This window comes from Neoarius graeffei, chromosome 5 (genome assembly GCF_027579695.1).
Source record: "Neoarius graeffei isolate fNeoGra1 chromosome 5, fNeoGra1.pri, whole genome shotgun sequence".
Lineage (NCBI taxonomy): Eukaryota > Metazoa > Chordata > Actinopteri > Siluriformes > Ariidae > Neoarius > Neoarius graeffei.
In genome coordinates, this window is record NC_083573.1 from 38,581,123 (window position 1) to 38,608,454 (window position 27,332).

The following is a 27,332-nucleotide window of genomic DNA, read 5'->3' on the forward strand; positions in this document are numbered from 1 at the left end:
GAATATACTGAATCTTGAAAAAGAAGCATCTGTCATTATTTGTGACTCAGGTTTATTTAATAAATTTAAATAAAATTGAAAAGCAAAATTTAAAAATAAAGTTTAAACACTGAAACACACAAGTGTGCGTCTGAGATCTGGTCTGGATGCACACAGTATACACTAAACTACACACACACACACATACACACACACACAGGAAAGCTGTGAGTATAGCTGACATTGATACTCTCATACAGTGTGTATTATGCTTCATACTACTAATATGCTACTTCAAGTGAATATGAAGTTATGTGAAGTTTGAAATGGCTAAGACAGAAATATGCGAACACTCTAACGTTTATTAGAGGAAGAGTAAAAATGTGATGCAACTTACTTTGCTACCATCTGCCATCTTCTCCGTCTTCACACTGGTTATAAAACTCAAAGTTTTGAAGTTTAATCCTCGGTTGTCTCTCAGCTACACAAGCTACTTATCTGGAATAGAAATAACATGAGGCTTTATACGGTATATCATGTGGTTGTAGTGACAAAAAACGATGCTTGATAAGTTAGGGCTAGAAGCAAGTCATTTCCTCTAGCGGATGTCTGCTTTGAGCTACTGCGGTTACATCAGACTGAATTTATTTCAGAGCTGAATGTAGAGATGAATGTAAATGAAGGCTGCCTGAAAGAAGCAAAACAAAACACATTCTACATTCCAGACATAACGTACAGTGGTGCTTGAAAGTTTGTGAACCCTTTAGAATTTTCTATATTTCTACATAAATATGACCTAAAACATCATCAGATTTTCACACAAGGCCTAAAAGTAGATAAAGAGAACCCAGTTAAACAAATGAGACAAAAATATTATACTTGGTCATTTATTTATTGAGGAAAATGATCCAATATTACATATCTGTGAGGGGCAAAAGTATGTGAACCTTTGCATTCAGTATCTGGTGTGACCCCCTTGTGCAGCAATAACTGCAACTAAACGTTTCCGGTAACTGTTGATCAGTCCTGCACACCAGCTTGGAGGAATTTTAGCCCATTCCTCCGTACAGAACAGCTTCAACTCTGGGATGTTGGTGGGTTTCCTCACATGAACTGCTCGCTTCAGGTCCTTCCACAACATTTCCATTGGATTAAGGTCAGGACTTTGACTTGGCCATTCCAAAACATTAACTTTATTCTTCTTTAACCATTCTTTGGTAGAACGACTTGTGTGCTTAGGGTCATTGTCTTGCTGCATGACCCACCTTCTCTTGAGATTTTCCAGCCTGATGAGCATCAACAACGCTTTTCCTGAGCTCCTCAGAAATCTCCTTTGTTCGTGTCATGATACACTTCCACAAAGATGTGTTGTGAAGATCAGACTGTGATAGATCCCTGTTCTTTAAATAAAACAGGGTGCCCACTCACACCTGATTGTCATCCCACTGATTGAAAACACCTGACTCTAATTTCACCTTCAAATTAACTGCTAATCCTAGAGGTTCACATACTTTTGCCACTCACAGATATGTAATCTCATCTCATTATCTCTAGCCGCTTTATCCTGTTCTACAGGGTCGCAGGCAAGCTGGAGCCTATCCCAGCTGACTACGGGCGAAAGGCGGGGTACACCCTGGACAAGTCACCAGGTCATCACAGGGCTGACACATAGACACAGACAACCATTCACACTCACATTCACACCTACGGTCAATTTAGAGTCACCAGTTAACCTAACCTGCATGTCTTTGGACTGTGGGGGAAACTGGAGCACCCGGAGGAAACCCACGCGGACACGGGGAGAACATGCAAACTCCACACAGAAAGGCCCTCGCCGGCCACAGGGCTCGAACCCAGACCTTCTTGCTGTGAGGCGACAGCGCTAACCACTACACCACCGTGCCGCCCCCAGATATGTAATATTGGATCATTTTCCTCAATAAATAAATGACCAAGTATAATATTTTTGTCTCATTTGTTTAACTGGGTTCTCTTTATCTACTTTTAGGCCTTGTGTGAAAATCTGATGATCTTTTAGGTCATATTTATGCAGAAATATAGAAAATTCTAAAGGGTTCACAAACTTTCAAGCACCACTGTAAACCACCTGGGACAATGATGTGAAAGGTAGGCTACTTCATGGACAAAATATAACTCTTGAAGTTGGTCAGGTTTCAAACTGAAATTATTAGAAGATTTCGGAAAATGAATACATCCTGGTAACATCCCAGTACACTCTCAGAAATAATGGTACCAAAGTGTACTTTTCCTTGTGGCTGAGATGCTACAGTTACAGTAAGAGCCCATCTTTTGCACCTTCAGTTTATATATTTTACCTGGAGAAGCTGCATCTGGTGTGCATTAGCTTTTAAAGTTTTAAAGTTTTAATTATGTATCTTCAGTTACTTTAAAGGTAAACTATATTCACATTCCTGGGTGAATGATGCACACTAAACACACAAAAGATGTCCTATATATAGTAGTGACAAATAATCAGAATGAAATCAAAGACATACCTGACTTAAAATACTGGCACCGTCCTTCGTTATGACCTCCTGAATGACTTTGTGCACTTTCTTTTTTATATCAGGGGTTTGACCAGATTGACTTCCTGTTACACTTCCTATTACACATAAATAACAGGTCTGATGACAACTGCACGAAATCTCCAGGATTGAGCATGTCACCGAGAGTGCAGAGTTTAGGAAGCCTGGTTACGTCAAACACGTTTGAAGTTAGATTGTGTGCAAATGCACTAGACGTTGATATGCGACTTGTGTAATTGAGCAGCCTACACTGCATCCCACCTCAAACTGCTGAATGAAATCAAGTCTTTGACTCTCACTTCTACAACAATGGGATATGGTGTGCATTAGCTGGGAGGAGGGAATCAGAGATCTGTAAACAAACAGTCCTCTATTAGAAAGCCGGGTAGCATCAACAATGTGTTGAAGGGAGTAGAGTGAATTACTACTTCCTGGAAATCCTGCAAATGACAAGATGTACGGTATTTGACCTGTGATGTCTAGAAGTTCCCTCCATTCCTTTTTATTGCATAATGCAAATTATTCTCCATACAGGACACTTTTTTCCATGGAATAAAAACACGTATTCTATTCCTTTCTAGCGGGTTTCATTCATTTGGTTCGATAGCATGCAATATTGTCCGCATATCGTTTATCCTATGTGTATTACATCACTCTACCCAAGAATGTGCGTTGAATATGGTTTAGGATATGGCATGGTTGTCAAGACAACATGAGGACAATTTGTAAACAGAGGTATAAAATTTGTTTTCCTATTTCTTCTTTTTTATTGAAATATTTCATGTTAGAAATTGGGCAGTGCTGAGCAGCATGGTGGTGCAGTGGTTAGCACTGTCACCTCACAGCAAGAAGGTTCTGGGTTTGAACCTCACGGCTGACGGGGGGCTTTCTGTGTGGAGTTTGCATGTTCACCCTGTGTCCCCGTGGGGTTCATCCAAGTGCTCCGGTTTCCTCCACAGTTCAAAGGCATGCACATGAGGTAAAATACCCAGCCACTGGGGTTGTACAAGCCAGTGCATAGTAAGTGCTGGTCCCAAGCCCGGATAGACTTAGGAAGGGCATCTGGTGGGAAAAATAAAACAAAAAAACCTATGCCAAATCAATATGTGGATCATAAATTGGGAAGGATGATCCACTATGGTGACCCCTAACAGGAGCAACTGAAAGAAGAATAAGTTTGGCAGTGCTGAGTCAGGATTGCCTACGTGGTCAAACTGAAATCTTTAATGGTGGGAAGAAATAGCGCGGTCACTGTGGCCTCATTATTGCAAAAATATCTACGTACATGTTGCAAACAATACCAAGAAGTTTTGAAACTTTTTTTTCCCCTTGCAACAGTTTTCTTTTTGCAATAATTCTTTTCAGACAGCATTTTTGTCACATTTTATTGCTTGTCCTAGAACCTACACTATACAGCCAAAAGACTATGTAAACCTGACCATCACAGACATACAGTATGTGGGTTTCCCCCAGACTGCTGCCACAAAGTTAGAAGCACACAGTTGTCTGGAATGTCTGTGTATGCTGTAGATTTACAATTTCCCTTCGCTGAAACCAAGAACTGCAAACTTATTGCAGCATGACAACACCCCTGTGCACAAAGCAAAGTTCTTGAAGACATGGTGTGTTAAGGCTGGAGTGGAAGAACTTGAGCATCCTGCACAGAGCCCTAACCTCAACCCTACTGAGTACTTTTGGGATGAACTGGAACACTGACTGCACCCGAGACCTCCTTATCCAGCATCAGTACCTGACCTCACTAATGCGCTTGTGGATGAATGAACACAAATCCCCACAGCCACATTCCAAAATCCAGTGGAAAGCCTTTCCAGAAGAGTGGAGTTTATTATAACAGCAAAATTATTAAAAAAAAAATTCTCCGTGCTCTCACGGAAGGCGGTCGCATTTCTCTGCTCTCCTCTCCTCTCCTTTTTTTCCTGCTTGTGCTCTTTGTTTCATCTCGTCTGCCTATACTTTTTTTTTTTGAGAGACTCTCTCCGCATTGAATTTCTAAACTAAAAAAGCATGGATTTGATAAACTGGTCTCCTAACGAAATTGACACAGTTTTCTCAACGAGAAGCCTGGGTTCGTGGTAACCCACATGTCCTGCCGGAACGTCTGTGGAGGACATTGAAGATATCTACCTATTCGGAACCATGATTACCGGACTTTTGCTGATTGGATTAGGCATTGCCCTGGTATATCGAGGAAATCAGACAACGGTGACAGCTGTTCAAAGCCCCACAAAGCTGCCCGATATGATTGAAGTGGTGGGCAAAGCTGTCGGCACTCAGACTGTGGCAGAACTTGAACCACAACATGGTTGTCATCTTGGAGATGCTTTCGGCTTTGCAAGGAATAAGTATTTCGGAGACCAAATGGAATTGAATTGAACAGAATGGACGAAATGGACAGATATGGACGAGTGGTGTGGACGTGTAAAGACTGCGTCTGTTCGTAAGACCAAACAATCTCTATCTTATCAACATTCGGCTCCCTGAACAGCACCGGCCTCAATCGAGGCTGTTGCTGGGGCAACATTTCCCCCAGAAGGTCACTGCTGGGAGACACTCTCGCATTCTTCGCATTCCTTCCCCAATTTTCCATGGTCGCCATTTTTCACCCCCAGTGTGACAAGTGGGTGCGTGACCAGTGCCCTCATGGCTGCAGGAGCGGATGGCTGCTTGCTTGCGCTGGGTTACCTCTATGTACCTCCTCCCCTCCCCTCCTACCCCCTTCCCCCTTCTCCCCACCCCTGATTGCCGCCTCCTTTCTCCCCTTCCCCCCCTCAAGTCCCGTGTTTTAAAGTGTACTTGTGTTATTGTGTGCTTGTGTGGAGGCTTTTAAATGCTCCCACACTGTACTCCTGATAGGAGCATAGTGGGGGGGTGTTCTTTTTTTCCTCATCTTTCCTCATGTTACTACACAGCAAATTTCTCAGAGTTAATTTTCCAGTGTTCAGCAAAAGTGTTAAAATTAAGAGTTGAAATTACACTGCACCATGTTGATTTAACTCTACAGGAGTCAAATATGTAATAGAGTTGGAGTTGTTGAGCGGTGTTTGATGCCCAACTCCCCTCAGAGTTCTAAAAACCACGCCTCTCCAAAATGTTCTAACAATTTTGCCGCCTGCGAAGACGCCATTTTCTCGGCGTTGGAGTATATGGTAAGTCATACTTGGTATTTCATTTTATGTCAATTTGTTCGTAATTTGTTACATGTTGTTTGTGAAGTCAAAATTATGTGAAGTAGTCGACTGGATAATTTGCACTGATTTGCAGTTGACTATGACGTATGTTAGCGACAACAAAGTGAACCGAATGGATAGCAAAGATTGGCTAGTAACCTCATGTTATTAGCTAGCTAACGGCAGGCTAGTATTGGTTTACAGGTATATTAACTATAATGTAGTACTTTAGCAAACATGGAGATATTCGATGAATTTCATTGAAATGTGAAATAAGGAGCCAATAATGTTGTCAGAGCCTACACCATTAGAGTTGTGTACTTTATTTCCCCCCTTTCTGCAGAATTGAATTGAAAGATTAGAGCAGCCAGTCTTTCATGAGTGGAGTGCTGGTGATGTTGAATCTGACTAAAGGCAATGTTAGTGAAATTCTTCTACACATGGCTTGAATATTTCCTCTGACTGATTTAAAATGTCAGAGATTTTCAAGTGAAGCTTTCGTTTATGTTTGCTATCAGGCTATCTGGTAACATAACAGTGAATGAAATGGCGTGACGGTGCCAGAGGATAAACATATCCGGTTTGCCGTGAGGAAGTGTGCAACTTTTTGAATGGCTCAAACATAAGAATGTCTCAGCAATGTCCCTTTAATATGCTACAAAACCATCCATATAACGCTTCGTTTTTCTGTGTTTGCAGTACAACTGGAATATTATCTTTGGATTTTTGTGGTGCAGTTCCTAGCTTGGGTAAGACTTTACATTTACTATACACCTCTGTGTTTGTCAGGGTTTTCGCACGTTTCGCACCGTAGGATTTAATGTCATAAAGCGAAGTCTTAAAACCTCACGTCATTTTAAACCTCTGCTTCTGGTTCAAAGCATGGCATTCCGAGTTAGGTTTGTGCGATACAGCTCTTAATGCGCGTCTAATTTACACGAATGACTCGTGGAATTCTAATTGTGCTCAGTCTGGTCGAAATTTCCGTGGGCGCCGTGGGATATGTTTGGCATCTTAACACGTGATATTCCGCTAGCACCCTTGTCCCTTCTCTTGGCTTACCTAAAGTCGTGGGCTGTGTCTATGCTTAATCCTGTTAAACTTGGCCTTTGAATGAAAGATGCATGTTCTACAGTAGGCTGTATCCAGGCTATTTGATGCACAGTCTAGCTCAAACCAAAATACTTGAATTGTGTTCAACAAAATTAATTTCTATTTGGCATTGGGTTGATTAAACTCCCATTGAAACAAGCGGCAGACCCACCCACTTCATTTTGCAACTAATAGTATTGATATATGGCTTCAGAAGACGTTTGCTTCCAGCTGTACATCAGAAGGGGCTAGAAGCATCAGACTGAATTGCAGAAGAGAATGTCCTATTGGATTTAATCTATTACCATATAAGCTAAATCTTTCAACAAACGTCATTAGAGAACAGTATACTTTCTATATGCATATTTTTTGTACTTTGTGTAGGTCTTAAATTTGATGTCTGATACCCATCCACCCCTCCATCTCTCTCTCTCTCCCTCCCCCCCCAAGTGTAAGTAATGTCACTGAAGTGGGTTGACTTCTTTCAGAGAATGCTTGTGAAAGTTAAGTGCCGAGAAAACAGAAATATGTGAAGATCACAGAGAGTGATGGGACCTATTGTGTAAACCAGCAGTTTCACCAAGCAGGTTAGCAATGCTTTCTGTCTGATCAATTGGTGCTGCTTTTGTACAACCCCGATTCCAAAAAAGTTGGGACAAAGTACAAATTGTAAATAAAAACGGAATGCAATAATTTACAAATCTCAAAAACTGATATTGTATTCACAATAGAACATAGACAACATATCAAATGTCAAAAGTGAGACATTTTGAAATTTCATGCCAAATATTAGCTCATTTGAAATTTCATGACAGCAACACATCTCAAAAAAGTTGGGACAGGGGCAATAAGAGGCTGGAAAAGTTAAAGGTACAAAAAAGGAACAGCTGGAGGACCAAATTGCAACTCATTAGGTCAATTGGCAATAGGTCATTAACATGACTGGGTATAAAAAGAGCATCTTGGAGTGGCATCAGTTCTCAGAAGTAAAGATGGGAAGAGGATCACCAATCCCCCTAATTCTGCACCGACAAATAGTGGAGCAATATCAGAAAGGAGTTCAACAGTGTAAAATTGCAAAGAGTTTGAACATATCATCATCTACAGTGCATAATATCATCAAAAGATTCAGAGAATCTGGAAGAATCTCTGTGCGTAAGGGTCAAAGCCGGAAAACCATACTGGGTGCCAGTGATCTTCAGGCCCTTAGACGGCACTGCATCACATACAGGCATGCTTCTGTATTGGAAATCACAAAATGGGCTCAGGAATATTTCCACAGAACATTATCTGTGAACACAATTCACCGTGCCATCCGCCGTTGCCAGCCAAAACTCTATAGTTCAAAGAAGAAGCCGTATCTAAACATGATCCAGAAGCACAGACGTCTTCTCTGGGCCAAGGCTCATTTAAAATGGACTGTGGCAAAGTGGAAAACTGTTCTGTGGTCAGACGAATCAAAATTTGAAGTTCTTTATGGAAATCAAGGACACCGTGTCATTCGGACTAAAGAGGAGAAGGACGACCCAAGTTGTTATCAGCGCTCAGTTCAGAAGCCTGCATCTCTGATGGTATGGGGTTGCATTAGTGCATGTGGCATGGGCAGCTTACACATCTGGAAAGACACCATCAATGCTGAAAGGTATATCCAGGTTCTAGAGTAACATATGTTCCCATCCAGACGACGTCTCTTTCAGGGAAGACCTTGCATTTTCCAACATGACAATGCCAAACCACATACTGCATCAATTACAGCATCATGGCTGCATAGAAGAAGGGTCCGGGTACTGAACTGGCCAGCCTGCAGTCCAGATCTTTCACCCATAGAAAACATTTGGCGCATCATAAAATGGAAGATACCACAAAAAAGACCTAAGACAGTTGTGCAACTAGAATCCTACATTAGACAAGAATGGGTTAACATTCCTATCCCTAAACTTGAGCAACTTGTCTCCTCAGTCCCCAGACATTTACAGACTGTTGTAAAGAGAAAAGGGGATGTCTCACAGTGGTAAACATGGCCTTGTCCCAACTTTTTTGAGATGTGTTGTTGTCATGAAATTTAAAATCACCTAATTTCTCTCTTTAAATGATACATTTTTTCAGTTTAAACATTTGATATGTCATCTATGTTCTATTCTGAATAAAATATGGAATTTTGAAACTTCCACATCATTGCATTCCGTTTTTATTTACAATTTGTACTTTGTCCCAACTTTTTTGGAATCGGGGTTGTAACATTACCTAAAGGTCCAGTGTGCAGTTTTAGTAGTTTATTTCCAAACTTTATGCTGCCCATTCACAAATTTGATCTTTTTTGTGAATATTGGTCTGGTCTGACCAGAGCATGTTTTGCAGCCAAAGATACTTATGATGTCAAGTCAAGTCAAGTCAAGAGTGCTTTTTTGTCAAATTCCCTTATATAATTTACATTACATAGAGGCTTTGAAATTGTCACACAAGACTCCAGATGTGCAGTTAGAACTAAGAACACTGACAGTAACACAAATATTTACCCAAATATACAAATGTACACCCCCCCCCCCCCCCCCCACACACACACACACAACCCTCCCACCCTGTGCTGTGGTGCACTGTGCTAATGTGCTGGACAATGAACAGGCAACCTGCCCATGAGGAACCAGGTTTGAATCCAGTTAGGGTCATTTCCCAACCCTACCCCATCTCTCTCTGCTTTGTCAATAAAGGCAAAAAGCACTTATATACATCTGGTATTGCACACTCTACCTTTAATGGAGTTCAGACAACAAGCACAATTGTGACCTCCTTTGTATATGTGCAGTCATAGAGAAATTTGGTCTGCCTCCCTTCACTGACATCATTTACAAAGACTCCTCAGGAACAGAACTGGATGCAGACATCTTCTCCGAACTGTTGGAGAAGGGAGAGGAGTTGATAACAGCTGTTGTGAATGATGGTAACTAATTTTACAGATATGAACTATTTCTATTGCATTCTACTGTATGTTGTATGTAACGTAAATTGGTAGCATTTTTTATTAATGATGTAATTTAAATGGGCTTTAATTTAAAAGATTCAGAGGATATATCTTCTGAAGCATCATGCTCAGACGCCTCTACAGTTATTTTGGATGAGATTCCAAGCAAGATATCCAGACAGGATCAGACCGAAAGAGAAGCTGCCAAAAATGTAAGCAATTTTGTCAACTACAACTATGAATGATGAGTGTTGTATAGTGACCATTGTCACAAGTGGAACATATTTGGTTTCAATACTATGTTAAACTGTATTAACAGATGGTCAGTCAAGTTCTTCTGAGAAAACCGGGGGGAAGAAGGTTTTTCAGGAGTACCACAAAACAAAGTCACTGACTGGTGCAACAAGGAGACTGCTTGTCAACATCTTGGTCGCTGACATGGTGGAGGTGCATGGGTATGTATCAAGGGCTTTTAGTATCAAAATACCTTTTGATGTCCTTATAGCTACTTTTACGTCTTACACAGCAAATTTCTCAGAGTTAATTTTCCAGTGTTCAGCAAAAGTGTTAAAATTAAGAGTTGAAATTACACTGCACCATGTTGATTTAACTCTACAGGAGTCAAATATGTCATAGAGTTGGAGTTGTTGAGCGGTGTTTGATGCCCAACTCCCCTCAGAGTTCTAAAAACCACGCCTCTCCAAAATGTTCTAACAATTAAAAATTAACTCCATACACTACTGTATGAAGAAACTAACTCTATCTGGTGTTGTGGAGAGTTAATTATTAACTCTGATTGGAGTCATTTTAACACTGAATCAGAGTTGTATAACCAACACTTTGGGGAGTGTTAAATTAACACTATAAAGATTGGGACAAAATAAACACTGGCGTAGTGTTGAAATTGACACTCGCAGAGTTGATTTTAACACTATAGAATTTGCTGTGTACACTACACACACACGCACCATAATGTAAAAACTGTGAATGCAGACTGCTACAGAATCGGAGACTATTATATAAAAGAGATGTAAAGATAAATCTCACCAGATTTACAGTTGTAAAATGTACCGTAGATTGCTACAAACTTGAAGTGAAGTGCACAGATTACCTGCATATACTTCACCAAGTAGTCCTCTGCCTGGAGTGCACTGACTTTTGCAGCCTTCTTGTGACCCTTCGACAATGGTGGAATGAGATGTAGCAGCAGGCACAATGAAGCAATATCACTGTCCCATCCTACAGAGCAAAAAAAGTAATGATTAGCATGTGTAACACAAGACATGACAGACTGACAACAATCTCAAATTAACTCAACTTACCACGATCACCATCTCCTTGAGCAGAACAAAGAAGGTCTTCGACATGTGCAGTGGACACCAGCCCTTTGGCATCTTCAATGATGTGAGGCCTGAAGAACGTTGGCCACTTGGCCAAGAACTTCCCAGATGTCTACTCTCCAAAAAGCGCAAGGAAGTCCTGCTCAATCTGATATCAAAAGATAATAAATCAATGCTTGGTGGTCAATCCTTCTACCAAACAGGTTACACATGCACACTAACAAAAAACCAAGCACATAATGTAAGTAATAATGAAATCAGTTTCTGAAGCAATAACATTGCTATAAAAGCCCAACAGTAGTTAAAATTGGGCAAAGCCGGGTGTTTTGGGGTGTTATGGGGTGATTATTTGAGCTATTTGTCTTACCTGTGCCAGTGTGGAATGTTTGTCTCTCTGATTATCTCTTTCCCAGTTATCCTCAGTATTATCCTAAAGGAGGAAAAAAAACAACAAAACGTCATAATTAAGGAGAGAGAGAGAGAGAGAGAGAGAGATTGTAGCCTTGTCTTACCGGTGACAAAGTGAAAGGCTCTGCTCTTAACTCCTGCCTTTTGGTGGCATACTTGCTAAGAAGGTGACATACATGCTGTTCTTCCTAAGAACAAACCATATTTTTCATTTCATGGATCACAAAGTGTGACAAAACAGGTTGGAGATCATGCAAAATTAGTGTTGGCTGCTGTTGGCTGAAACACCAGATTAAGGGTTGATTCACTCCGGATCCCTTTAAGTGTGCATGTAGTTACAGGGGAAAGTTAAAACAGTGATAGTAAGTGTAAGCTACATAAATTAGAAGTTATAAAAACTGAATGCTCATAATGGTATACATTAATAAATAATGCTGCAGATGGTTTAAGTACGACTAAGGTAGGCCTACACAGTGGGGTTACAGCGTAGGCTTAACATTCAAGTCCATATGGGTGGTTTACATGTTTGTTAAGGAGTGTAATTGCTGTAGGGAAATGTTTCTCTTTAAGCCAGGAAACTATTGTCATATCTCAAAATGGTTAATGGGTGCACAGTGTCTTTTATAGATTTAATGACCCTGGCCCTCCATTGGTTAATGTGGGAAGAGCAGAGCAGTCCCAGATATGGTTTATTTAAGTGAGTTAGCAGTAATGTATTATGCTACAAATTGTAGACAGTAGGCCTAACGCATGATCTGACAACCAAAAACACCAGGTTAGGGTACTTACATATTGCTGGGCATGGTGTTTGCACATGTTGGACAGAGTGTCTTGGATTTTCCTGATAAAGTGAGAAGTAGAAAAAATAAATAGAATTATCCTGTAGCCTGCATTACAGGAATAAAAGTTAGGCATTTTGGTGTTATTTCTAACCATTTTCTGAAACTATTCAAGAAAAAAGAGTTGTAATAATAGTGGTAATTTTTAATAAGAAATTGCATTAAGAAATGGAAGCCTATAATAAATTATCCCAGTATACTCCAGTATATCAACAGTTACACAAACCTTTTTTTCCATCGTAATAAGGTGCGGCGAGGAATATTTTCTTTTAGCCATTCATTTTCTTCGCAGTGCTTTCTTTTAAACATAATGGAAAACAGTGAATCATGCGGTTGCCAGCCTCACGCTCAAACCTGCTCCCCGCCTCTCTGGAAACATCGTGAGATCTCCATCTTCCAGTGAGACACCTGTTACGTTCGAATTACAACGGAAGCTGTGGAGTCAGGGGAAGCAAAGCGTGAGCTAGCGCGAGCGAGCCTGCTAGAAGAAGACCTCGCTATCATGGAAGAAACAAGAGGTAAGGAGTTTAATAAATATTTTGTCATGTCGTATTTTGCATTCATTCACATGTGGTCGGTTTTTAAGCAAGACCACGATGGCTACTTGACCAATATGCCAGTACCGCTAGCAAAGAAAGTTTATGAAGGGCTTCATCATTTCTGCCACTGACTTGATCATTAGCTTATGATATTGTAGTCAGGTAGAACTCTGAGACTGGAACCTTTTATTCACCTACTAGTGCTTGATAAAAGCGAAAGTTGTTGATTTTCGGGGTACACAGACTGACAGTGCCAAAAAGAACACACAGTTCACAAACTGCACGCCAAGAGCAGAGAAGCAAACTTGCTTGTAGCAAGACTTCTCTATCACATCGACGATAGCTAATTACCTCTGTTGCTAACTAACAATAATCACATTTGCGCTTACTTATAGAATATGAGTTGATAATTATGTCTTGTATAATTTAAAGCAGCAAGTGAGCAAAAGCACCAACTTCTGCTACTGACTGAAGGACCTTGACTGCACCTAGTAACTTGCTGGACCTTTCAGTTGCCATTTCTAAAAAAATAGCAAAGAAATAATAGGTAGTAGTACCAGAGTAGTACTGCAGTAGGCTAGCTCTGGCGGTTCACACATTAATTAGGTTAGAAATCACTTAAAAGTTCACTTAACTTCTGAGTCAATTTTTCGACTCAGTATGTTGAAATAATGCATTTCCACATCTAAAAATTTGCACTGGCAATCTAGTAATACAGGTCATAAGTCAGACCATCACACAAAGCAACCATGAAAATAAGGTCTCTTGGCAGTAATGATAAATAAGTATTTTAGTCAGAGTAAATAAATAAGTATTTTGGTCAGAGTGCCACCCCCCCACCTCCCAATGAAAACTTTTTTTTTCATGCTCTGCTCATGCTGAATGTGGATGTAACAGTGAACAGTTTATGCACAGTTACCGTTTTCAGCCATGCCCATTCAAAACAACTGTTTTTAAAGCCATTTCATCAGTTTGAAAGGTATGGGTGTGAATGTGGCGTTACGGGATAATGTAAGTATGTATCAGTCTCCTTATCCTTTCATCCTTTCTTAATTCTTTTAGTGTCAGAAAAGCTGGCTCGGAAGTTTGCTGTGGTACAGTGGTCGGAAGGAGACGACGATGGCAAGTTAAGTGATGTAAAAACTGATGCCATCATAGGCTACGATGACACAAAAATGGGCCCTGATGGGCTTCCTTTAAGCCCGTATCAGGCTTCAATTGAGTGGCGGCGTGGGAAGAGGCCACCAGGAGGTTATCCCCATTATGCAGCTAATGTGAAATTTGTGACTGGTAAGATACAGCCTAGTATTTAATCAGTCGGTTTAAATACACATTATTCTCGTTAATATACCATAATAGACATTTGTCATTGCACCCATGAGAAAATTCAGTCATGGAAGCAAGGTTTGCGCTACAGTTTGTCATAGTGTCATCATAAAGTGATGTTGTATCTTCATTTGGTGTGTGACAATGTCTTTTCTTCTGTAGGTTCTCGTTATGAGGCTACACGAAAATTGAATGAGTTAATGAAAACCAATAAACCAGCCCCTCTAACAAAGAGGATCTCTGTGCCCCCCCAGAAGTATGGGGAAGAATCAGACGACACAGACACTGAAGACATTGAAGTTCCTCAACAACCAGAGAAGGTAGTGTGAATTTGCCATCATCTTATATTGATCATATTATTACAGTGTTATGGGACAGGGCCACCTCCAGCAGGGGTACTGTATGAGTCATTTTACACATTTGTACTTTAAAGCTATGCACATATACATGTTGTGTGTTAGTGGCACACTTCACACTCCCCATCACTCCATTGAAGTTTTTCAAAGCTGATGTGGATGTGCATCCTTGATTCACAAGAAAGTTATTGATTCTGTTGTGCATGTTGCAATTATAACAGCAGCCTCTATTTAACTAATTCTAGCTTCCTTTTTTGACCACCAGAGGTTAAAAGTCTCTCAGGTTGATCCTGCAAAGGAGTTTCTGAAGATGTATGGTGGGGGACCAGAAACTTCATCAAACGAGCTCAACGAACTGAAAAAAACTGTCTCTGCATTGAACCAGAAAAACAAGGACTTGGAGAAAGAATGCCAAAAGTGGAAAGACTTGGTTCTTCAAGGTATAAATTATTTATTGAGTACCGGTTGTAGAACCTTTTTACTTAAGGACCAGTGATGATGGCTAATTCTGCTTACCTGTATTTTTTCTGTCATTGTGTGAAGATGTGCCAGGACTAATTTTTGGCATGAAGAAGATTATATGTCAGCCTGCCTCTCCCAGGATGCCCGGGTCAGAGAGCTACCCTTCATCACCATCTCTCCCCTATTTCACTCAGTCCACCTCCAGCCCCTCACCTACTGTTTCAACGCAGTCTAGTTCACCTTCAGCCAGCTCCCAGTCATCAAAGGTGATTTTAGAAATTAATACATCATACAGAATTGTCTAACAGGTATGCTTATGAGTTTAGCAGATATACTTTATTTATCCAACTATAGCAGTAAGTTTCTGTTGTGCGGTACAGAAGAACTACAGAAAATGAAATTGAATAATTAACACATTAGCACACAGTCTAAGATTGGAAATTTTTCTATGGCTCCAAAATATGTCTTAATATGTGCACTTACCTTGTGTCCTTCTCAGATGGCGATTGATGCTGGGCGTGGAGACAGGGATACAACTAGCTCTTCGCCATCAAAGGTGACGTGTCTTAATGAATATCATTTTATATAGATGGTCAGGCATGTTGTAATGTGTAGGGCAATTGTGATTGTGTATGCACACGCACCTGTATGTGTTTTCGTACTGTGCCCAGTATCAACACATTAATATAACACAACCAGGCTGTGGTAGTGGGAGCCCTGTTTAAAGGCCAATATAATTGTGATTTCATATACAAAATAATACAGTGTTATAATCCTTTAACACCTTTTTTCCATGTGTCCTTTTAAGGTTGAGATCTTTCGTGGCAGTGGAGTAATGGAGGACAAACTCACCTGGGCATATGCAGTCAATGCAAATTCAGCTACCACATTCGTGAGACACCTGCTAACAGCGGTATTCCCCACTGAAGTGCTTCTAGTCAGTAATCTTCAGGGGACCAACAAGGGGAAGGGAGAGGCTCGTCTCCCCCTTGAGAAGACCAAAGTTGATGCCATCTACAGTACGTTCAGTATTATCAATAGTTGTTATGACAATCATCTCTGCTACTGTGAATGTCAAGTGTAGTCTACTAACTTTTCCATTCTTTGGGTTTGTTTGTTGCAGATGCAACTCTGGAGAGATGGCCAGGTACCCCTCTGTCCCTGATAGGGAGCAGCATCAATGCGAAGATCACAGAGATGCGTAATAAAGTTAAGCAACAGCAATGAGAACATTGAAATTCATGTTTTGTTCTTAATATCACATTTCAGTTCATAAATATAGTATATGGTTATGTACAGTATGGATGTGTTCATTATGCCACTTTTGGCACTTTGTGGCACTTTATCTCCTAAATTGTGGGAATGGCAGAAGGCTGCAATGTCTGTATATTATGTACAGTTATGTACAGTAAGGATGTGTTTGTCATTCCACTGTTTTTCAAAATGGCACTTTATCTCTAAATTGTGGGGAATGGCAGAAGGCTGCAATGTGTGCCATTAATGTTGAAAATACATTCTTTTTCATGAACTATATGCCTAACCATCACTTTTTTGATAGGATCAGTAGTACTAGTGCAAGTGAACTACTGTTTGTCAGTAGAGGTTTCAAATAAGTGTGGTTGAAATCCCTGTGTATTACTCTTATGAAATCTCACAATAATACTTATACAAAGCATACACTGTACATATAAAAAGCATATATGCTATGTGACACAAACATATATGAAAATGAGTGTGTACATATATATTACATATATATAATGTTCTGTACATATATCAAAATCTTATCAAAACCATATAAAGACTGCACAGTTTTTGTATACAGTGTATGTGTGTTAGGTACACAGATCTGCCTGTAATGGTGGTTTATCATATAGGAATAACACAATAACACTCATGAAAAACATACACTTCACATATAAGAAACATGTATGCTATGTGAGACCAACATGTATGGAAATGAGTGTGTACATATATATTACATATACATACTTTTTATTTCACATATCAAAATCGTATCAATACCATACAAAGACTGCATTGTTTTTATATACATTGCATGTGTTTTACATGCATAAATCCGTCTGTAATGGTGTTTTATCATATATGAATAAGACAAAAGCTTTATCTGACATATTCTAAACTTTACATGTCTCATATACTGGAAGTATATGTCACCATATAACTTAATTAGTCAATTCATGTATATGTGTGCTTTATTCATACATGAGGGAAATGAGAAATGGGCCACTTTTGTGATATGTGTCATATAAGATATGTATAGCCATATATGTTTCTGGCAGTAGAGGTTTTGTGTAAGACTTTTGTATTCATCCTTTTAGAAGTTTTATGTATTTCTTTTTCGTATGGGTTTAATTAGCACTTTTGTGAAAAAAAATCTAAAATTTAGAATCAGAGTGCTTTGTCTTATTTTGTCAATTTTAATCAAACATTATAAAGAATTGTACATAAAAATAAAATAGGCAGTGAGGAATGACATTAAACTGTCCTCATAGCAGAGATGATGCAACTTCAGCATAAACTGTCATTTAATTTGAACTTGGAAAAGCATAGCAAGCACCACATCAGTTTCATAATGCTTTTCCTTCTGTATTTTTTAATTCTCTAAAAATGACAGTAAAGATCAAACATTTATGTACACCTAGGCTGAAGACATTCAAACTCAATCTTCACAACTCCATTTCACGTTACCATACAATTGTGTTAAGTCAGTTATTTTATTTATATAAGAGGTCATTTTAAAAATAACAGATAAAAGACAGATTTATTTTAGTTTTCATTTTCTATATCAGATGTGCTGTGGGTTAAAAGTTCACAAATATTTGCTTGGTACACTCTTTTAATTTTTAACATGAGGTGTGGCTCCAGTATTTCTGTGTAATCCTCTGTCCTTATGCCCTTTATTTTACGCAATCTGTGGTTCGTAGAAGAGAGCAACTGGACTTGCTTGAAGATTCTTGAAAACGTTTCACCTCTCATCCGAAAGGCTTCCTCAGTTCTGTCTGACTAATAGGGAGTATCAAGTATTTATCCTCTCGTGGATCATCATAGAATCCGAATCAGAATTCTGATGGCTGCATTGTAGGTGGCTGATAAAAGATGTCTTAGACACCCACCTCTGTTCAGTGATGGTCGTTCCAGGTTGACAAAAATGAACGATCCTCTCTGGCTAAGATGTCTGCCGGTTTTCTGGAAGTCCTCTCATACTCCAGCACCAGTCGAAGGGATCTCATCCCAAAGTGCGTAGAAACATGTCTGTGAAGATTCTCAGTCATCCAGGTACACAGATTACTATGTACCTGGATGACTGAGAATCTTCACAGACATGTTTATTTTCCGCAGTGCATCAACTCCTTTTTCCATCAAAACACCCCCGTGATGCTACCACTCTCATGTTTCATAGTTGGGATGATGTTCTTCAGATTAAAAGCCTCACTCTTTTTCCTCAATACATAGTGCTGATCATTGTGGCCAAACAGTTCAATATTTGTTTCATCTGACCAGAGAGGCTGGGTAATAGTCTGGGGGTTTTTTTGTTTGTTTGTTTTTTTAATGTATAGTACCAGACAAAAGTTTGGACACACCTTCTAGTTCAGTGTTTTGGGGTTGTTGGGTTTTTTTTTTTTTTTCATTTTTATTAATTAAGATACTTCATGCCTTAAAGTAGTGATGGATGTCATTTCTCTTTACTTAGTTGGGTGTTTCTTGACACAGTATGGATTACTACAGTTGTGGAATAGGGCTACAGCAAAAAGGTTCCGGGTTCGAACCTTATGGCCGATGGGGGCCTTTCTGTGTGGAGTTTGCATGTTCGCCCCATGTCTCCAGTTTCCTCCACAGTTCTAAGACCTGCAGATTCAGTAAAATACCCAGTCACTGGGTCTGCACAAGCTAGTGCATGGGATGTATGGATGCTGTCGCCCCCCACTCATTCGCTCACTCACGTTTATTGACGGTGTAGTGGCTGGCTGCTTTATGTCCCTGGACACCCTCATGCCTGTGTTACCTTCTGGCTCTCCCTTTTTAGTTATGCTGTCATAGTTAGTTTTGCCGGAGTCCCTGCTTGCACTCAGCATGTGACATTGGGCATACCTAACAACCTGTGGTTTCTCCCCCTCACTTTGTCTGTCATTCTGAGTTACATGTCAATCCTAAGCTCAAGATGCTGACCTCTTCTGCTTCTCAGACCTGCCTGATCCATCCTGATGCCCTACGTCTGGCTGGAGTCTCATCACATCGCCCCTGTAGAGGACGGCCCCATATGGACAGTCGAAAGTCGCACTTGGAAGACGTTCTGGACGCTTACAGTCATGCTTCATGTTTTTATGGCTGATGACTACAGTTAACTTGCTAACTCTAGCACTGCAGTTGTCATGAACAGTTTTGCACTCAAGTTTCCATCAATGAACAGTTTATAACTTCAACAAAACAGACTCCATATTAAAACTATAATGAATTTCCTGGTCTCACAGTTACACTTTGTGACTATATAGGACATACTTAGAGAAGCAAGTTATTTATAATCACGTTATCTGTTATCACCCAAATGAGGATAGGCTCCCTTTTGAGTCTGGTTCCTCTCTAGGTTTCTTCTTCATGTCGTCTGAGGGAGCTTTTCTTTGTCACCGTCGCCACAGGCTTACTCATTAGGGATAGATTAGGGATAAAATTAGCTCATGTTTAAAGTCTTTAATTTTCTGTAAAGCTGCTTTGTGACAATGACTATTGTTAAAAGCGCTATACAAATAAACTTGACTTGACTTGTGTATACTTAGCGCCGGTCCCAAGCCCGGATAGACTGGGAAGGGTTACATCAGGAAGGGTATCCAGTGTAAAAACCCATGCCAAATCAAATATGCAGATCATGATGATCCGCTGTTGTGACCCCTAACGGGAGCAGCCGAAATAAGACGTGGAATAGGGATATTTACTATATTTTTATTATTTACTGTTTGATCTCAAACACATTAAGATTCCACTTGAGCTTTAGGTAAAGATCCCCTTTTCATAGAATGATTGATTTGTAAAGGAGTTCACACATAACTAAGCACAGCATTACCTATGCTAAAGAAAAAAAAATAGTAAAAATATCCTCAATGAGGCTGTAGCTCATACCGGCCACTGTTGTTGTGTGTGAGTTTGAAATCCAATCAGTCCTGTAGGAGGAGGAGTAATTTTTGTGAAACTGCCTGTGTAACCACATCCACGGTAAGTGGCGCCACCTGGTGAACAATTCTTGTTGGAGTATGTCTTTAGAGGCTTCTGGGTGAGTTTCAGTGAAAACATCCGAGCAGCTTACAAAGAGTAGCGTTTAATGTGACGAGTCACCCAAAAATTTCAGATGCTCATAAAATCGTAAATATGACAGGTGGCGTCGCCGTCTTGACAACTTTTATACATACCAACCTGGGGAACATTCCATATGAGCTTGATCAAAATCTGATCACTGCTGTAGGAGGAGTAGCGATTTTTGTGAACTTGCACATGACCCCTCTGTAGCCTCATCCATGGTAGGTGGCGCCACCTGGTGAACAATTCTTGTTGGAATATGTCTTTAGAGTCTTATGGGTGAGTTTCAGCGAAAACATCCGAGCAGTTTACAAAGAGTAGCGTTTAACGTGACGAGTCACCCAAAAATTTCAGATGCTCATAAAATCGTAAATATGACAGGTGGCTCCACCATCTTGACAGCTTTTATGCACATCCACCTGGGGAACACTATGTGAATTTGATCAAAATCCAGTCAATCCTATCGGAGGAGTAGGGATTTTTGTAAATTGTGGACAGACGACAATGATGACGGACGACATGTGATCACATAAGCTCATCTGGCCTGGGCTGTGGCCGGATGAGCTAATGAAAATAATTGCTAACAATTACTTGCTACGATCCACAGCAAATTTTATTGATTTGCAAATTTTCCACTGATTTTCATAATTGTGTGTTGATCACCTGTAACATGCAAAGTCCATCCCAACAGCTCATTCTCATCTACCGACACTATAGAAATTTGGAGTGCACACACAGCTGCAACTACAAAATGAATGAAAAGGGGAATGACTGAAAAACAGAAGTAAAACTTGAACTCAAAATGAAAGATCATGGCCAGAAAGACAGAAGTGTAAAATATTTTCACCGATTACTATAGCAATAAAGTTAGTTAATAATATATTACAATATTGAATGATACTCAAAGGTTAGTTTTACTTGTCTTAATTTATGGGGTTTGTTTTGGCTCACTTTAAATTTTTTTTTTACATTCTTTAATTCAGTGTGGGCGGCACGGTGGTGTAGTGGTTAGCGCTGTCGCCTCACAGCAAGAAGGTCCGGGTTCGAGCCCCATGGCCGGCGAGGGCCTTTCTGTGTGGAGTTTGCATGTTCTCCCCGTGTCCACGTGGGTTTCCTCCGGGTGCTCCGGTTTCCCCCACAGTCCAAAGACATGCAGGTTAGGTTAACTGGTGACTCTAAGTTGACCGTAGGTGTGAATGTGAGTGTGAATGGTTGTCTGTGTTTATGTGTCGGCCCTGTGATGACCTGGCGACTTGTCCAGGGTGTACCCCGCCTTTCGCCTGTAGTCAGCTGGGATAGGCTCCAGCTTGCCTGTGACCCTGTAGAACAGGATAAAGCGGCTACAGATAATGAGATGAGATGAGATGAGATGAGATGAGATGAGATGAGATGAATTCAGTGTTTCTCAAGCGCCATCTAGTGGGCCGCGAATTTTTGTTCCAAGTTGAAGTTAATTTTTTACTCGAAGTACAATTGCTGGGTTGCATCTGACGTCACATCCGCCTCATTAAATTACGGTCACACTACAGCTCGCGATGAGTTATTGATGAAAATGAGGCCTTTTTATGGCGATATACACATGAGCTAAAAGTTGTGGTCACACAGCAGGTGAACACTTGACTGTCACACCTTTGTGCACTTGAGTCTGGCGCATGCACTTGGGACCCAGTCGTTATGGGAAACACCTGATACTGAGAACAATCAGCACGCACAGATACGGAAACTGTTTTCACAGAGCGTTATTATCACTGTCACATTTATTTCTAGGCATGTTTATGACTGTTTAAATACTCTGCTTTTCATTTTGCTTTTGTAAAAAAAAAATACACACCACTTGGAAGACGATCTGGACGCTTACAGTAATGCTTTTATGTCTTGAGGACTACAGTTGACTTGCTAACTTTAGGACTGCAGTTGTCATGAACAGTTTTGCACTCAAGTTTCCATCAATGAACAGTTTACAGTATAACTTCAACAAAGCAGACTCCATGTTAAAACTATACTGAATTTCCTGGTTTCACAGTTACACTTTGTGACTATATAGGACACTGTTATAGAAACAAGTTATGTATAATCACATTATCTGTTATCACCCAGAAGAGGATGGGTTCCCTTTTGAGTCTGGTTCCTCTCGAGGTTTCTTTCTCATGTCGTCTGAGGGAGTTTTTCCTTTCCACCGTCGCCACAGACTTGCTCATTGGGGATAGATTACGGATAAAATTAGCTCATGTAATTCTCTGTAAAGCTCCTTTGCGACGCTATCTATTGTTAAAAGCGCTATAAAAATAAACTTGACGACTTAAATATCACACCTGCTAACAAACACTCTTCCTGCACTTCAATCGGTCTACCGCCATCTGTAGTGTCCTGAATCCCAGATCTTTAACCCAGCCACATACAACGCTGATTCCAAAAAACTTGGGACAAAGTACAAATTGTAAATAAAAACGGAATTCAATGATGTGGAAGTTTCGAAATTCCATATTTTATTCAGAATAGAACATAGATGACATATCAAATGTTTAAACTGAGAAAATGTATCATTTAAAGAGAAAAATTAGGTGATTTTAAATTTCATGATAACAACACATCTCAAAAAAGTTGGGACAAGGCCATGTTTACCACTGTGAGACATCCCCTTCTCTCTTTACAACAGTCTGTAAACGTCTGGGGACTGAGGAGACAAGTTGCTCAAGTTTAGGGATAGGAATGTTAACCCATTCTTATCTAATGTAGGATTCTAGTTGCTCAACTGTCATAGGTCTTTTTTGTCGTATCTTCCATTTTATCATGCACCAAATGTTTTCTGTGGGTGAAAGATCTGGACTGCAGGCTGGCCAGTTCAGTACCCGGACCCTTCTTCTATGCAGCCATGATGCTGTAATTGATGCAGTATGTGGTTTGGCATTGTCATGTTGGAAAATGCAAGGTCTTCCCTGAAAGAGACGTCATCTGGATGGGAGCATATGTTGCTCTAGAACCTGGATATACCTTTCAGCATTGATGGTGTCTTTCCAGATGTGTAAGCTGCCCATGCCACACGCACTAATGCAACCCCATACCATCAGAGATGCAGGCTTCTGAACTGAGCGCTGATAACAACTTGGGTCGTCCTTCTCCTCTTTAGTCCGAATGACACGGCGTCCCTGATTTCCATAAAGAACTTCAAATTTTGATTCGTCTGACCACAGAACAGTTTTCCACTTTGCCACAGTCCATTTTAAATGAGCCTTGGCCCAGAGAAGACGTCTGCACTTCTGGATCATGTTTAGATACGGCTTCTTCTTTGAACTATAGAGTTTTAGCTGGCAACGACGGATGGCACGGTGAATTGTGTTCACAGATAATGTTCTCTGGAAATATTCCTGAGCCCATTTTGTGATTTCCAATACAGAAGCATGCCTGTATGTGATGCAGTGCCGTCTAAGGGCCCGAAGATCACGGGCACCCAGTATGGTTTTCCGGCCTTGACCCTTACGCACAGAGATTCTTCCAGATTCTCTGAATCTTTTGATGATATTATGCACTGTAGATGATGATATGTTCAAACTCTTTGCAATTTTACACTGTCGAACTCCTTTCTGATATTGCTCCACTATTTGTCAGCGCAGAATTAGGGGGATTGGTGATCCTCTTCCCATCTTTACTTCTGAGAGCCGCTGCCACTCCAAGATGCTCTTTTTATACCCAGTCATGTTAATGACCTATTGCCAATTGACCTAATGAGTTGCAATTTGGTCCTCCAGCTGTTCCTTTTTTGTACCTTTAACTTTTCCAGCCTCTTATTGCCCCGTCCCAACTTTTTTGAGATGTGTTGCTGTCATGAAATTTCAAATGAGCCAATATTTGGCATGAAATTTCAAAATGTCTCACTTTCGACATTTGATATGTTGTCTATGTTCTATTGCGAATGCAATATCAGTTTTTGAGATTTGTAAATTATTGCATTCCGTTTTTATTTACAATTTGTACTTTGTCCCAACTTTTTTGGAATTGGGGTTGTATAAAAAGTTGTACCCCTCCATGCTCTTCCAGGTTTTCATCTGTTTGTCCGTGTAGAATGATGTCTGCAGCACCAGGTAGTTTGAGATGTTGGGGAAATCAACAGCTGGATCAAATCAAATATACTTTATTGGTCCACAGATGTGGAAATTTATCTTTGGCTCCACAGGTAGTTGTTAAAAATACAAAAAAAATCCCAAAACACACAATTAATTAATAAACATTGCACAGACACGATACAGAAGAAGCCTAGTACACAAATATGGATGTTTTATGCCTATTTGGAGTTTAGAAGTATTATTTCAGTTGGTATGAATGATTTCTTGTAGATGTTTTTGGTTACAGTTGCAGCTCTAAAACCTCTTCCTGAGGGCAATTTAATAAACTCTCTGAACGGGATGCATACAGTCAGACACAATTTGTTGGGCTTTTTGTTTGACCTGTGTCTCATAGCTGTGACCCAGCTGTTTCTGGTCTCTTCCATACCAGAAACTTGCCATTCCCATACCATGTATGCATATTAAAAGTCAAAACACTTTCCACATGGCTTCTGTATACTGTCTCTAGAGTGGACTTGCTAACCCAATCAATCAATCTTTTATTTCAATTGCATATAAACATATAATAGACTACACGAGTCTGCAAATAGCGCACTGCTAATCAAGGCAGACTCATGTTTACAAAGAAAAAAAATATTTTATATGAATTAATATAGATAATAAAAACATACTTAACAAATTAACAACTATTTGGTAACAAAAAGAAAAGGAGGAGACAATACTTGTTATTCGATATAAAGGTACAGTAATATATCATTCAATAACATTTAAAAAAAATTATATATATATATATATATATATATATATATATATATATATACCATATATATAGAGAAGTATACTTATCATAATGATAATAATAATTCATGCATGGTATTAAATAATATTTTAAGTTAAAACTAAGATTGTATAAATTTATATATATATATATATATATATATATATATATATATATATATATATATATATATTCGTGCATCTCAAAAAATTAGAATATTGTGAAAAAGTTCAATATTTTCCATCAGTTATTTAAGAAATTGAAAATGTTATATATTATAGACTCATTACACATAAACTAAAATGTTTCAAGCATTTTTCTATTTTAATTTTAATCAGTATGGCATACACTACAAAAACAAAAAAAAATCTCAAAATATTAGAATATTTCATTTCGAGTTTGAGTAAAACAGTATGAACACAGTGTATCTCTCGGTCTAGTTCAGTACACACAACCACAATCATGGGGAAGACTGCTGATTTGACTGTTGTCCAGAAGATGATCACTTATGCCCTCCACAAGGAGGGTAAGCCACAAAAGGTCATTGCTGAAAAGGGTGGCTGGAAAAGGTGCACAAGCAACAGGGATGGCCGCAGTCTTGAGAGGATTGTCAAGAAAAGTTGATTCAAGAACTTGGGAGAGCTTCACAAGGAGTGGACTGAGGCTGGTGTCAGTGTATCAAGACCCATCACGAACAGACATCTTCAAGAAAGGGGATACAACTTTCACATTCCTAATATCAAGCTACTTCTGAGCCAGAGACAAGAATGTCAGAAGTGTCTTATCTGGGCTAAGGAGAGAAAGAAATGGACTGTTGCTCAGTGGTCCAAAGTCCTCTTTTCAGATGAAAGTACATTTTGCATTTAATTTGGAAATCACGGTTCTAGAGTCTGGAGGAAGAGGGGAGAGGCACAGAATCCAAGGTGTTTGAAGCCCAGTGTGAAGTTTCCACATTCTGTGATGATTTGGGGTGCCATGTCATCTGCTGGTGTTGGTCCACTGTATTTTATCAAGTCCAAAGTCAACACAGCCATCTACCAGGAGATTTTAGAGCACTTCATGCTTCCATCTGCTGATGAGCTTTTTGGAGATGCTGATTTCCTTTTCCAGCAGGACTTAGCACCTACCCACAGTGCCAAAACTACTACCAAATGGTTTGCTGACCATGATATTACTGTGTTTGATTGGCCAGCCAACTTGCCTGACCTGAACCCCATAGAGAATCTATGGGGTATTGTCAAGAGGAAGATGAGAAACACCCGACCCAAAAATACAGATACTCTGAAGGCCACTATCAAAGCAACCTGGGCTTCAATAACACCTCAGCAGTGCCACAGACTGATCACCTCCATGCCGCACCACATTGATACAGTAATTCATGGTAAAGGAGCCCCAACCAAGTATTGAGTGTATAAATGAATATACTTTTCAGAAGTTGGACATTTCTGTATTGTAAATCCTTTTTTGATTGATCTTCGGGAATATTCTAATAATTTGAGATACTGGATTTCTGATTTTCATGAACTATAAGCCATAATCATCAAAATTAAAACAAAAAAGGCTTTAAATATTTCACTTTACATGTAATGAATATAGAATATATGAAAGTTTACCTTTTTGAATTAAATTATGAAAAAAAGGAACTTTTTCATGGTATTCTAATTTTTTGAGATGCATGCATACACACACACACACACACACACACATATATATATATATATATATATATATATATATATATATATATATATATATATATATATATATATAAATTATGTATAGAAATAAAGTTATGTAGAAAGAAAGAGTTTGGAGATGGCAACATCATATCCATATCTACTTAAATTGGAAAAAAGGTGGTGTCTGACTTTTTTCTTGAACGACAATTTAGATGAATATCTTATAGAAGTTGGAATTTGGTTCCATACCCCAAGGACGCATTATCCTAATGGGCTTCATGGGCAGCTGCCCAGGGCCTCGGCCACTAGGGGGCCTTGGAGGTAGCGAGATCGGAAAATATGAAATGATATTTTCAGAAGTTTTGATCATATTGATAACATTTTTGATGCATTTCGCCACCCGTAAGGAAGCCCACCTTGTCCCGTCGCATAAATCACCCGTCATTGTCAATATGATCACTGTCCACCAT

At 39.6% G+C, this 27,332-nt stretch overlaps 2 protein-coding genes across 10 annotated transcripts in view; one reads left to right on the top strand and one right to left on the bottom strand.

The window, feature by feature from the left end:
- slc2a3b (solute carrier family 2 member 3b) overlaps positions 1-2,571 on the bottom strand; it is a 30,206-nt gene extending 27,635 nt beyond the window's left edge. Inside the window, exons 1-2 of one of the 2 annotated variants that reach the window (XM_060921635.1) lie at positions 2,496-2,571; positions 377-477 (exon numbers count right to left, since the gene is read on the bottom strand). In XM_060921635.1, coding sequence (XP_060777618.1) covers positions 377-394 — 18 coding nt within the window. In that variant the 5' untranslated portion in view covers positions 395-477; positions 2,496-2,571. Of the gene's footprint in view, positions 1-376; positions 593-2,495 lie in introns of those variants that run through there. The other variant, XM_060921634.1, reaches the window with a different exon arrangement.
- Positions 196-17,446, top strand: LOC132886687 (uncharacterized). Of its 8 annotated transcripts, none has more exons than XM_060921638.1 (16): positions 196-206; positions 5,548-6,462; positions 7,256-7,392; positions 9,609-9,743; positions 9,861-9,976; positions 10,084-10,219; positions 10,841-11,019; positions 11,111-11,679; positions 12,644-12,869; positions 13,953-14,180; positions 14,379-14,536; positions 14,838-15,012; positions 15,116-15,300; positions 15,534-15,590; positions 15,843-16,053; positions 16,158-17,446. In XM_060921638.1, exons 9-16 carry the CDS (start codon positions 12,854-12,856, stop codon positions 16,259-16,261), a joined length of 1,134 nt encoding a protein of 377 aa, XP_060777621.1. In that variant the 5' UTR covers positions 196-206; positions 5,548-6,462; positions 7,256-7,392; positions 9,609-9,743; positions 9,861-9,976; positions 10,084-10,219; positions 10,841-11,019; positions 11,111-11,679; positions 12,644-12,853; the 3' UTR covers positions 16,262-17,446. The 8 variants fall into 8 exon arrangements, with proteins under 8 accessions (XP_060777621.1, XP_060777624.1, XP_060777623.1 ...); XM_060921641.1 differs by lacking the exon at positions 196-206 and having other exon boundaries at positions 2,377-6,462; positions 11,111-11,307; positions 11,518-11,679; XM_060921640.1 differs by lacking the exon at positions 196-206 and having other exon boundaries at positions 2,377-5,692; positions 6,413-6,462.
- The last annotated feature ends 9,886 nt before the right edge of the window (positions 17,447-27,332 follow it).